Raw genomic sequence first — 11,545 nt, forward strand, 5'->3', positions numbered from 1 at the left:
GGGTCTCAGTTCTCCCCTGCCAGCTCTGGGCTTGCTTCCTTCAGTGGGGATGGACGCTCGCACCAGGACTTCTCTTGGCCCCATTTGCATTGAGCGTCTCCCCGCCCCCACTGCTTCCTGACGTTTCCACGGCAACACCCCTGACCTTTCTTCCCACCTCCTTCCCCCCTCCAGGTATTCCAGTCCAAGGAGGTTCCCGAGAAGACCTGCTCCCCAGAAGAATCCATCCGGATGACGAAAGGCATCACCATGGCAACAGCCAAAGCTGTGGCAGCCGGGAACTCCTGCCGGCAAGAGGATGTGATCGCCACGGCCAACCTCAGCCGCAAAGCCGTAGCCGAGATGCTGGCTGCCTGCAAGGTAAACTCCCGGCCCCTTCAGGGCTCCCCGTCTCAGAAAGGGCAGGTTTGCATTTGGAAAGTGTTTGTGGGTCTGTGTGTTGCACTGAAGATCAGTTTGTCTTGTCCCCCAGGTGATTTTCTTTTGAAAGGGACACGGATAGCTTTCCAAAGGGGCTGGATCAATTGCCACAGACAACTGGGGCTGTGGATGGGGAGAGAAGTCCGGGTACTCTCCAGGTTGGAGGGCAGCCTCCCTCCAACCCCCAGTTCAGGGCACAAGGCAGAAGGAGTGGGGGTGCTCCATACCCCACTGGACTCATCTTCCTGAGTTTAAGCAATGGCAGCAAAGAAACGAGTGAAGGGTTTTGAGAACTAAATAAAGGTTATTTTGGGGGGCCAACAGTGCAGCCCAGTGATTCAGAGGCTGTGTTTGTGTGTGTGTGTATGTGTAAGTAAGTGTGTGTTTGTGTTTGAGTGTAAGCATGAGATGAATAGGGATAGAATCTCTTGTTTTGAGCTGCTCATTGCTTGGAGCTGCAGAGCCCAGACAACTGATTTGGAATTTTGTTTGAGGAAGGGAATCGGGAGTAAAAGACACACACCCCCCTTTGGAAGCAGCCCCAGCCCTGGGAACTGCTGTATCCCATCCTGGCCAAGAGACGGAGAGCGAGCTCAGATCCCAGGTCAAAACTCACAAGCTGAACTGCTGCTTCTGGTCAAACTTTGTCGCGCCCCCCCCCCCATGGCAGCTGGGAGTGGAAATGCTTCAGCAAGAGGGGGAGGGGCTGAAAGGGGAATGCTCATTTCTTGGGGGGGTGCAGGATTGGGAAAGCCCCCCCCCACACACACACACAATCAGTTGAACAGGAGGGGCGAGGCATCGGCTGCGGAGGAAGGTGGCGTCTGAGCCTTTTCTACACCAAAGGCTGTGCGAAGACCCAACCTGGGCGGGCACCTTTTTTTGTGGCTTCCCTACCTCTTCCAGGAGCTTTGGCTCCCTCTGAAGGGCTCCGTGTTCTGCCCCACAGCAAGCCTCCTACCACCCCGATGTCAGCGAAGATGTGCGGATGAGGGCACTGCATTATGGGACGGAGTGCACCTTGGCTTACCTGCAGCTCTTGGAACATGTCCTGATGGTAAAGAGAGCGCCCCTCCCTTGCCCCTTCCTGCCAAGAATGCTGCTCTGTGTTGGCATCAGGGGGTGTTTTGTGCCGGCTGTGCAATGCCTGGTTTTGGCCAGGTCAGATCAAGAGAAGGGAGGTTTTAGAGGAAAAAAAGGGGGAGATGCTATGGAAACCTCCTCATCCTTCCCGCTCCCTGCACACAGATCCTCCAGAAGCCCAGTGCTGAGCTGAAGCACCTGCTGACTGCTTTGTCCAAAGGGGTCGCGGGGGCTGTGACGGAACTCATACAATCTGCCGAAGCCATGAAAGGTACATTTTCTCTCCTGCAGAAATTACACCGGAGCCTGGGAGATGGAGAGTAATGCAAACAATGGCTGGGTAGTTGAGGAAGGGGCTCTGTTTCAGGAGTTGCAGGACTGTCTCACTGGGGCGCACAACTCAATCTTCCATTTTTAAAAACGGCATGAAAGTAGAGGCCAGAATTAAATGCATGTTGAGTTATCCACAGTATAATCAAATCAATGATACAATTCAAACTCAGTAGGGTTGGAACCACCCTGGCCTCCTGTGGAGATGAAAGGAAGGTGAGGGGAGGTCCTTGTCTGGGCAGGGGCTGCTGCCAAAAGGCTCCTGGCCTTCCTCCCTCTCTTAGCAGGGGATACACGTGGTGAAAACCCCAAACAGGAGCATTGTGTAGAAGTCGGCGGTGTTGGATCTCTCTTGGCCGAGCTAAATTGAGAAAAAGGAATAATCTTCTCCTCCTTATGTTGACCTAGAAACTGCCTAAACTTATCTAGATTTAGAAGCTGGACAGCATAAACCCTCTTTGACCTTGGGAAGGAGACCAGCAGAAAATCCCAGGGCTGCGGGTTCGGGTTTGTGTCGGCATTAATAAGTAGACTAGACAGGAAACCCAACCAGATGAGCTAATGCTACTTCAGTGTAAGGTTCCGTTAACAGAACCTTTCAGCTCTGGCAAAACAGTTCTCCCTCCTTCTCCTTTACAGCCCAGAAAAGTAGGAGGGGTCTCTTCTGGGCTTCTTGCCCACCCACATTCCTGCTGTGGGCTGAGCTGCCTTTTATCCGTCCGTTCCCTTGGCTGCTCTCGTTGCCCTGGTCACTCCCACATACGTCTTACCGAGGTTAGGAAACCCAAGGGGTTGGTGGCAAGCTGGTGGCATCCAGGTGTTGCGTTTGAGTTGAGGGTGTCTCCTTCCATTGCTTTTGTACAACAACTTTCTCTGGTACCTTGTTGTGACCTGGTGTGGCATCTCTTCAAAGTGAAATGTTTATAAATGGTCAATGAGCAGACATTACAGCAAACAGAAGTCCAGAGGAACCAGTTACACAACGCATGAAATCAACATGTGAGGGCTACGCAAGCGGCATCTGTCTCCCAGCTGAGGAAATCAAATGGTTGCTAGTTTAGTTGTAAAACAAACTATAACAACCTGTATTGTTGTCTACAATCTCTCTCCAGGTACCGAATGGGTCAACCCTGAAGACCCCACTGTGATTGCCGAGACGGAATTACTTGGAGCCGCTGCTTCTATTGAAGCAGCTGCCAAAAAGCTGGAGCAGCTGAAACCCAGAGCCAAGCCCAAGGTGAGCAGGGGAGGAGGGGGGGCTGCAGTCTGGAGAGCCTCTTCTGGGGAAGACCCACAGGCAGGCAGAACCTCCCCTCTCCTGAAGGGCTGGGGAGATGCATGGGGTGCTCTTAGAGTGGTCTTAGCTGAATGGGGTTGAGAAATCACGGTCTCTTGGAGCCCCAAAGAATTGCTTCAGTAAAACAAGAGGAGGGGGTCTGTGCCAGTCTGTCTGCAAGGGCAGAAGAAGAGGCTTGGCTGAGGCGGGGAGACCTTGCCACCTTCAAGAGAGGCCTGTGGTGAGGAAACTTTAGCAGGACATTGTTTGTGGTTGCCATCTCAGGCCTCCCCTAGCCACGTGGGAACAACGCCGTTTGGCCAAAGCTGCTGCTTTTCCAAGACCAGCCAGATCAGAAGAGGTCACACCTAAGTGGCTCGTGGCACACCACCCGCTTCCTTTTTCTCCCATGCTGCCCAGAGATTATCGGTCACACTGTGAAGCTCTTTCAGTTGAACTTTTCTGAGATAGGTTGGAATGGAAGCTGATGCTTTGTGTTGGTCCGGATGCTTCCCAATATATTGAGAGAGGGAGAACCTTGGTGGGAACCAACCATTGTCTCTCTCCTGGCCTCTGGCTCATAACATGGGATAGAAAATCTTCCGTGTGCTTCCAGCCGAGAAGCTGTTGGGGGCAGCAGGAGACCTCTCTTGCAACGGAGGCCTTCCTCCCTGAGGCTCCCTGGACCTGGGCCCGTGGGCTGGAGCCGCTGGAGGGTGGGCAGGAGGAACCTCCCCCACTGAGCATGCCTCTCCTCCTCCTCCTCCGCTTGACCCCTCCCCAAGTGCCTTTTTTGTCCTGCGAGACTCTGTGTGATATGTTTGATATATTAGGTTGTAATTTAGCCCAACTATATAGCAAACATTCCTACGGTGTCTCGCTTTGTCTCCGGGGGCGTTCTTTTCCGTAGAACACGGCAGGAGGCAATAACAAATTCCACCGAGGGGTTTTAGAGGAATTTTTGCAGATTCTTCTGATTTTTTTTCCCTCTCTCCCAGACTGGTATAAAGGTTGCACAGGGGGGAGAGAGAGAGAGAGATGCAGCCAGGCGCTTGATTTAATGTTTATCTATTGGCTTTGGTTTCTCTGCTGCTCTGCTCCAAGAGGCTGGACCTCCGTATGGGGGGCTGGCCTGCATGGCCACAAAATCTAATCCGGTGGGGTTTGTTGAAGGGAAGGTTTTAAAATACAGTAGCAGGGTGAGGCCAGGCGGTCAGTTGTGGAAAGGGCCAGGCGCGGCCAGCCTGATGGGCTTCTTCTCTGATTGCAGCAGGCCGACGAGACCCTCGATTTTGAAGAACAGATTCTCGAAGCAGCCAAGTCCATCGCTGCGGCCACCAGCGCCCTGGTCAAGTCAGCCTCTGCTGCCCAGCGAGAGCTGGTCGCCCAAGGCAAGGTGGGTGGCCAAGACCCCCAAAGCCGCCACTGGGAAGCTCCCTGGGTCTGTTCAGCCTCTCTGTCCATCTGCCCCACGTTCTAGCATTTCCTATTTCCTATCAAACCCTTTCTGCCCTACGAATCCTGGCCTCCTATATTTCTACATCGTAACGTTTCCCAGCTCCAAGTGTAAAATCCCCGGGGTGGCCTGGCTGACCTAAAGGCAGACCTGCATTTGCAGCTTAATGAGATGGGTGAACCCAAACCCAGAGCAAATCCAGAGAAGCAGGGAGGAAAAACCAAGCGCAGGGGTGCCTTTGAGGGTTGCAGTTGGGTAGTGTCCAAGCATGTGGTTTGATGCTCTCTGGAAGACAAAGGATTCTTTAGAACAGCTTCTTAAGCGTGGAACTGGAAGACGGGTGGACTTCAATTCCCAGAATGGGGAAGGCTGGTATAGTTGACTTTCACCCACCTTCAAATAGCCAAGCTTGAGAAATGCTGCTTTAGAAAGCAAAACAAAAAAACTTTCCCATTTTATTCCCCAAACAAGCACACTTTGAAATGTTCTGAAGGGCTTTTTCAATTTGGACTTGCAGGTGGGGGCCATTCCTGCCAACGCCGCCGATGATGGTCAGTGGTCTCAGGGGCTGATTTCTGCGGTGAGTCTCTTCTGAGATCTCCATTCATTTTTGAAGCTTGGAGGGTCCTCTTGGGGGCTGGGGGTGGTTCCCTCCCCCCCCCAGAAATCTGGAGGCAATAACCTCCACAAAGAGTTCAACAAAGACTCAGGAGAGAGCACCTGTCCTCCTTTGACCGGATCTGAGGGACACCCGGCCCAGTTCCATACTCAGGTGGGGCCTGGCCCTCTTCGGATGTCCTCGACAGGCCCGGATGGTGGCAGCTGCAACCAGCAACCTCTGCGAGGCGGCCAACGCCTCGGTCCAAGGTCACGCCAGTGAGGAGAAGCTCATCTCCTCGGCCAAGCAAGTGGCCGCTTCCACGGCTCAGCTATTGGTGGCTTGCAAAGTGAAGGCTGACCAGGACTCCGAGGCCATGAGGAGGCTGCAGGTGAGCAGGCCCATTGGCAGGGAGGGTGCCCCGAACAGATAGGGGGGAGACCTGAATCAGGCTCTTCCCTCACAAGCTGATGCAGCTCTTTGGGGGCATAATCTTCCAATTATGTACGGTCTGAGTATTACGCATTTCCGTGCTGTATCTGCTCTCTGTCCACAGGTGGCGGGAAATGCCGTGAAACGGGCGTCAGACAACCTGGTCAGGGCGGCCCAGAAGGCGGCCTTTGGAAAGGCGGATGATGACGACGTGGTGGTGAAGACCAAGTTTGTGGGGGGCATCGCCCAGGTGAGTCTGCTCCCTCCATACAGTCGCTTCTCTGCTGCCCCCCACCCCACCCCCTCATTTCTTCTGGGGTTGAGGAAGGGTGGAGTCTGTAGGAGGAATGATGGACTCACTGGACCTGGGAGAAAGCAGCTTTTTCTACTTCAGGAAGTCCCAAGTGGCCCCTTCTCTGCCTGGGACAAGGGAGAAAGTAGAGGGTGAGGGCAGCTTCAGAGGTTCCCTTGGGGGTTTCAGATACCGCATGACCTGAACTCCTCCCCGGTCCAGCTCCTTCTCGTGCAGGGGGGTTAATTGGTTTTTTTGTACCTTGGACTTCTGTAGACCCATCCTTGCTTTGCTTCCCCAGATCATCGCAGCCCAGGAGGAGATGTTGAAGAAGGAACGGGAATTGGAGGAAGCTCGGAAAAAGCTGGCCCAGATCCGCCAGCAGCAGTATAAGTTCCTCCCAAGCGAACTGCGGGAAGAAGAAGGCTAAACGCCCGCAGGGGTCTCACTGGGAAGAAAGTGAGCCGAGCGTGGGATGGGTGGGTGGGCGGGTGGGCAGGTGGGCAGGTGGAGGGGCCGTGCTGCAGAGAGACTCTGCCAAGCCCTTGCCAACATCTGGGCTGTGTGAGAAGAGCCAATGCTTCAGCCACAGCCTCTTGCCAAGCCCACCCCATGGTACAGTGTTAGGGTACCCCTGTGCCCCCACCCCCATTCCCGACCTTTATTTCTTGTATCTCAGGAGCAAAAGATCTCGCCTCTCGCAACCGGGCAGATCAAGTCAGTATTATAACATATCCTGAAGTTTTGATCTATTTATTATCCTCTCTGACCTGCGTTAAGGACTTTGGTCTCCTGTGGGAAAGCAGGCTGGAGAAGCCTTCGACCCGGAGAAAAGCCGCCTCCTTGGAGTTGGGGGCAGGGGAGTCTCTGCCAGTGTTACGAGGCGGTTTCACAAACGGAGGACCTTTTTTGCACTAAAAGTACTCAATTCAGCACATTGTGGACAGCAGCAGCCCCTCCTGTACCCCCACCCAGAATTAGAATAATCCTGCTTTTGGAGCGATGCCCGTTCACCCGTTTTCCACTGGAGCAAAGGGCACCAAACAATTTTTCAGCATTAAACACAACCATTTTTCTCTCTTGCTTTTGTGGAGACTTTGTTTTGTGGGATGTCTGACCTGATCCGTATTTCAATATTTCACTGCTGCGAACAAGGACAAGCCCAAGAGGCGGATTGAGACCCGGGATGGCACCACATTGTGTCCGTTAAAGCTGCTCTTGGGTTGTGAGTTCAAACTGGATGAACCCCTGAGGACTAGTAACGTGCATATTGGTCTTCTTTGTTTGTTTCTTTCCCAAGTTTTGCTAAGGGAGTCAGACACTGGTATTAGGAATCGCAAAGACCTCGTCTACATACTTCACACCTGAACAATAAAGCCAGACTGTATTTTTCCAGTAGATGATCAGTGAATCACTCTCTAAACTGAAGCATTTTAGACAAAAAACTCCATCTGAGAGAGAGGCTGTAGTTTGAAAAACGCTGCAATTAGTTTTTCATTTAATGTGACATAAAATCTTAGTTAAGGTAAAATTATCCTTTGCGTTTCTTATTCCAAACCACAGCAGGACTGAAAACAGGGCAATTCCTTAATACGTTCTGGCTGAGCCGTCTCAATCAACCAAACTGTTGGGTGGCAGAAATTTCCAGAACAGGGGCTTCAATTTGTCTGCTTGAGGTGGGGGAGGGGGGAGAAGCTTTCTCAAACCTTCCTGAATACCTTGAAACTTTCTTAAGCTTCGTTGCTCTCCTGGAAACCAGCCGCTCTGCTCCAGTCCTTGTGGAAGCACTAAACGGGATGCAGGCAATGTCTTTCCGGCCTTAAGCTGGCCGAACAGCTGGGCAAAATGCTCAGGCTGGGTGCCGGAGACTCTCAGCCAGGGATGTTTTGGGTGGGTGGCATCTACATGCCAAGCCGTAGAAGTTGGGGCAAAATCTGCTTCTGGACTGTGTCCTCCAGCCTATTTATGGCCAGTCTGGATAGAAGATCCAATCTCCATGCCCAAAGTATCAAAGCCCGGTTTCTGCCCTCCAAAGACCCCCTTCTGCAAGGAGGAATCTCCTTGTTTCATGAGGGTCCCCGTGATTGGCGGCTCCCAGTCATGCCACCTGGTCATGGGAAACGGATCACTGGATAGAAAACACTTTGCAAGAATCTCATGTAGTTTTGGAAAAGGATGCTTCCTGCAGCAACCTGCCTGGGCTCCGGTCTGGCTCGGTCGAGAAGGTTTGAAGGACCAGCTTTTCTGGACAGATCTGTTTTGTCCTCAGCTTTGTCCACTTGCCCCTCCCCCATTGTAAAACATACACAAAATGCTCCCCTGGCATTGTGCAGTGGAGACATTTAGGGATATATGCAGAAAGTGGGGCTTGAGGCTCAGGGTCCAGAGGCAGAGAGGCCAAGCAAGGGAGCGAAGGAATTTCCACATTCTGGATGCAGTCAATATTTCCTCAGGCTTCCTCCAGCAAAACAGCCATGCTGGCAAAGAGCTTTAAATTGCTGATGGGTCTGCGGTGCTTCAGTCAAAAAGGGAAACAGATTTTGAAGGGCAGCTTTTGACGAAGGAGCTCCCCGACTTCTTTTTCTCCAGGCTATGCCCCTCTGCTCTTGTCCATCAAAATCCCACCCTTGGTGCTCGGCTGTTGAAGAAGACACTTGGTCAGCCATGTCGGAGCGTGAAATGTCCCCATTGGAAGTAAGAGGGATGGAGGACTTGCCCATGATCCTTCCCATCAACCAACCGTTGAAGCTATTACAGATTGCATCGCTGTGGGACCCTGAAACATCTGAATGCAGCTGAGGCTTCTTTCGTGGCCCCAGGCTTCTGGGAGAAGGGCTTGCCCCCAGAAAAAGCCATGCCCACCCAAAGGAAGATAGCAACTGTCCCAAATGATGTGCTCTTTTGATGTTACACTGTACGTATGCTCTTTATCAGGCCCACAGAGCTGTTTTGTATTTACCCTAAATAAAATTTTGAACCAAGTTGCTCCTTCCTCATGAACCCACCAACAATTCTGTCTGTTGCATCTGCTTTGGGATTGTTTTCTAAAATGTTGTGCACCCCAGTTCAGTTGAGCATCCTTGGGTCACGACACTTGCCTTACATAGGAGAAGAACAGGGTCCACCTTGTGGAGAGCCTTAAAACTTGTTGTGTTTGTGTTCATTTGTGTAATGGTGCTGAGGGGACCAGTGATCCTTGATCCTGGTCAGAGGCTCATTTGTGTCCAAGCGGCTCCCCCTTTTGGCTACTACAGCGTGCCCCAATTTGGGCTGCCCTTGAAGAACTAGAAGGTTGGGATGTTTTTAAGCCAATTCCCAGATCCTTTCTTAGGAGGAACGTAAATCCAGCATGCAATGTGAGAGCTGCGACAGTAGGTGTGATCAAGATAGAAGAGTCACCAATGAGCCCTGTGTTTGCTTATGCACAGAGACACTGATGCACTCAAGAGGCCAAATCTTTGCCCCAAAGCGCTTCCAGTCTAAAACTCATCAAAGGAAGAGGCAAGAAAACCAAGTGGGGTAAGCAGAATAGAGTAGAATAGAATATATTCTTTATTGGCCAAGTGTGACTGGACACACAAGGGATTTGTCTCTGGTGCAGAAGCTCTCAGGGAGGGACAATGATAACATTTTGGAGAACAATCCAAATTCTGCGTTGCCCATCTGATCCGTTCTTTTAAGCCCCTTTGGAGGAGGAAAAAGGAATACGCTGAAAATGAGACTGCGCATTCCCAGCATATTTGGTGAGGCAGGAAAACTTAGTAAGCAGCCTCGGTTGCCGGCCAGCCTTCCAAGCTCAGGAATTCAGAAATGCTCGGCGTTTTTGTGGCTGGCCGAGGGGCATTCCTGAGCTGAGTTGTCACCATCTGTGGTGCTCCAGGTTGGGCTGGTTTGAAAGGGGGGGCAGTCTTTTGTCTGGCACTGGCCGTTTCATCTCCCCACTGGTGCATTCACTAGAGTTTTGCCTGCCTCACTTCCCAGGCTTGGTGCCAAAATCTTCTCGGTCTTAGGGCTGACCATTGGCAGGATCGCGCTGTTTTTGTGCTGGCAGAAGGCAGCTGTGCTTCGTGCTTCTTGTTCTTCATCCTGGAAGCATCGCAGAAGCCAGATCAAAAAGGCGTCTGCCCATGCAGCCAGGCTGAAGGGTGGGGCCTTGTGTGTGTTTTGTGTGTGTTGGGGAGGGTAACTGTTAGTCAGCAGCTGGTTCTCCCCGAGGCAGAGAGACCTACCTGGCTGCTTAGGGTTTGGTTTACCTGTAATGGCTTAGAACACTGTTCTAAGGCATGACAGCTTAGAAACCCAGGCCACTTGCAGACAGGTGGATTCCAACTCCCAGAATTCTAGGCTGGCTGGGGAATTCTGGGAGTTGGAGTCCACCTCTCTTAAATTACCCAGGTTGAGAAACCCTGGCTTAGAGTTGCAAACAGATTCAACCTTTCCACGTGGCACCAGGTTTAGCATTAGGGGTTAGTTAGTGCAACCAACGCCTTCCTGAAGCAAATGCTGGCTGGGGATGATGGGAGATGTACTCCAACCAGGTGGGGAGGGAGGGCAAGCTTGAGGAGGGCTGCCCCAAGCAAGTGTCTTGACCCCACTCGCATCATCAGGGGAGGGAAAGGTTCTGGCTGCCCCCCCCCCCACCCTCAAAGTGCTCCACTTTGTCCTCTGGAATGGAGAGTACAAAATGCTCTCACGTCATGTGCATAAATCACCGCCTTCCTCAGAGAGCACACAAAGGGCCAGAAAAGGCTTGGTTTCCCCTGGGCTCATTTTTAAAATGGAAATTTATGGTCCCTTGCAATAAAAGTGAATGATGGCTTTCTGGAGCCAGCCAGGGTCCTTCTGGTCCAGCATCTCACAGGCCAGCTAGGAAGCTCCCCTCACGGCCAGGGTGTGGGGCGCATCCCTCTCCAGGGCTTGCCTCCCACCAGGAGCAGAAAGGGGGCAGGATCTGCTTCCTTCCTAAAAGCTTGGATAAGCAGCTTGAGCCAGGACGGTGGTTGGGGGGCCCAGGATCTCACAGTTCAGTTTCCAGATAAGGCTTCTCTCTTAAAAGATGGGAAGGGAAATTCCTCGGAGCCCCCTCCTCAAGCTCTCCTGGGCTCGGACATCTGTGGCCAAGGAGTTTGCGATGCCCAGAGTTTGCCCTTTCTGACTGCCACCCCCCCCCTCCGCCTGGATGCCACTCTTGGGGGGAGTTGTATTTACTGAATGCAAAGGCAGCTTGGCCAGGGGTACGAAATGCCCCCCCCAGTTGCCAAGACACAGAGCGGAGGCTGCCAGGGGGTAGAGGAGGGGGCGAGGGGGAGCATGATCAGCTCCATATTAGGGTATTTTGCTCTGGCCTGTGCATCTCCGGATGGGGAGCTCTTTGCCTCAGGCCCACATTCCAGAGGGGCAGACAGCAGATGTCCTGTTTTCAATCTTCTCAAGAGGGCTGCTGTTTAAAGGGGCAGCTCTCCCGTTTGGAGAGGGAGGGGAAGGCGGGGGGGGTGGTTCAGAAAAGCTGGGGCAGAGCTGTTTTTTAACATGGGGAGGGAGGGAGGGAGACCAGGCAGCTAATTGACATGAAGCCCCTTCCTTCCTTCCTTCTGCCTTCAAGGCAGGCCCAGTTTCTGGCTTTAGCAGCTACTTCATTCTGCCCCACTTTTATGGCCT

At 52.5% G+C, this 11,545-nt stretch overlaps 1 protein-coding gene across 5 annotated transcripts in view; it reads left to right on the forward strand.

Moving 5' to 3' along the window:
- The window catches only part of TLN2 (talin 2), a 76,641-nt gene extending 67,773 nt beyond the window's left edge, over positions 1-8,868 (forward strand). For 4 of the 5 annotated variants that reach the window (XM_058156189.1, XM_058156186.1, XM_058156188.1 and 1 more), the window contains exons 49-58: positions 175-360; positions 1,370-1,477; positions 1,669-1,774; positions 2,946-3,070; positions 4,380-4,505; positions 5,083-5,145; positions 5,372-5,554; positions 5,720-5,845; positions 6,189-6,346; positions 6,668-8,868. In XM_058156189.1, coding sequence (XP_058012172.1) covers positions 175-360; positions 1,370-1,477; positions 1,669-1,774; positions 2,946-3,070; positions 4,380-4,505; positions 5,083-5,145; positions 5,372-5,554; positions 5,720-5,845; positions 6,189-6,317 — 1,152 coding nt within the window. In that variant the 3' untranslated portion in view covers positions 6,318-6,346; positions 6,668-8,868. The remainder of the gene's footprint in view (positions 1-174; positions 361-1,369; positions 1,478-1,668; positions 1,775-2,945; positions 3,071-4,379; positions 4,506-5,082; positions 5,146-5,371; positions 5,555-5,719; positions 5,846-6,188; positions 6,347-6,667) is intronic. The other variant, XM_058156187.1, reaches the window with a different exon arrangement.
- The last annotated feature ends 2,677 nt before the right edge of the window (positions 8,869-11,545 follow it).

Source organism: Ahaetulla prasina, chromosome 13 (assembly GCF_028640845.1).
Source record: "Ahaetulla prasina isolate Xishuangbanna chromosome 13, ASM2864084v1, whole genome shotgun sequence".
NCBI classification, from domain to species: Eukaryota; Metazoa; Chordata; class Lepidosauria; order Squamata; family Colubridae; genus Ahaetulla; species Ahaetulla prasina.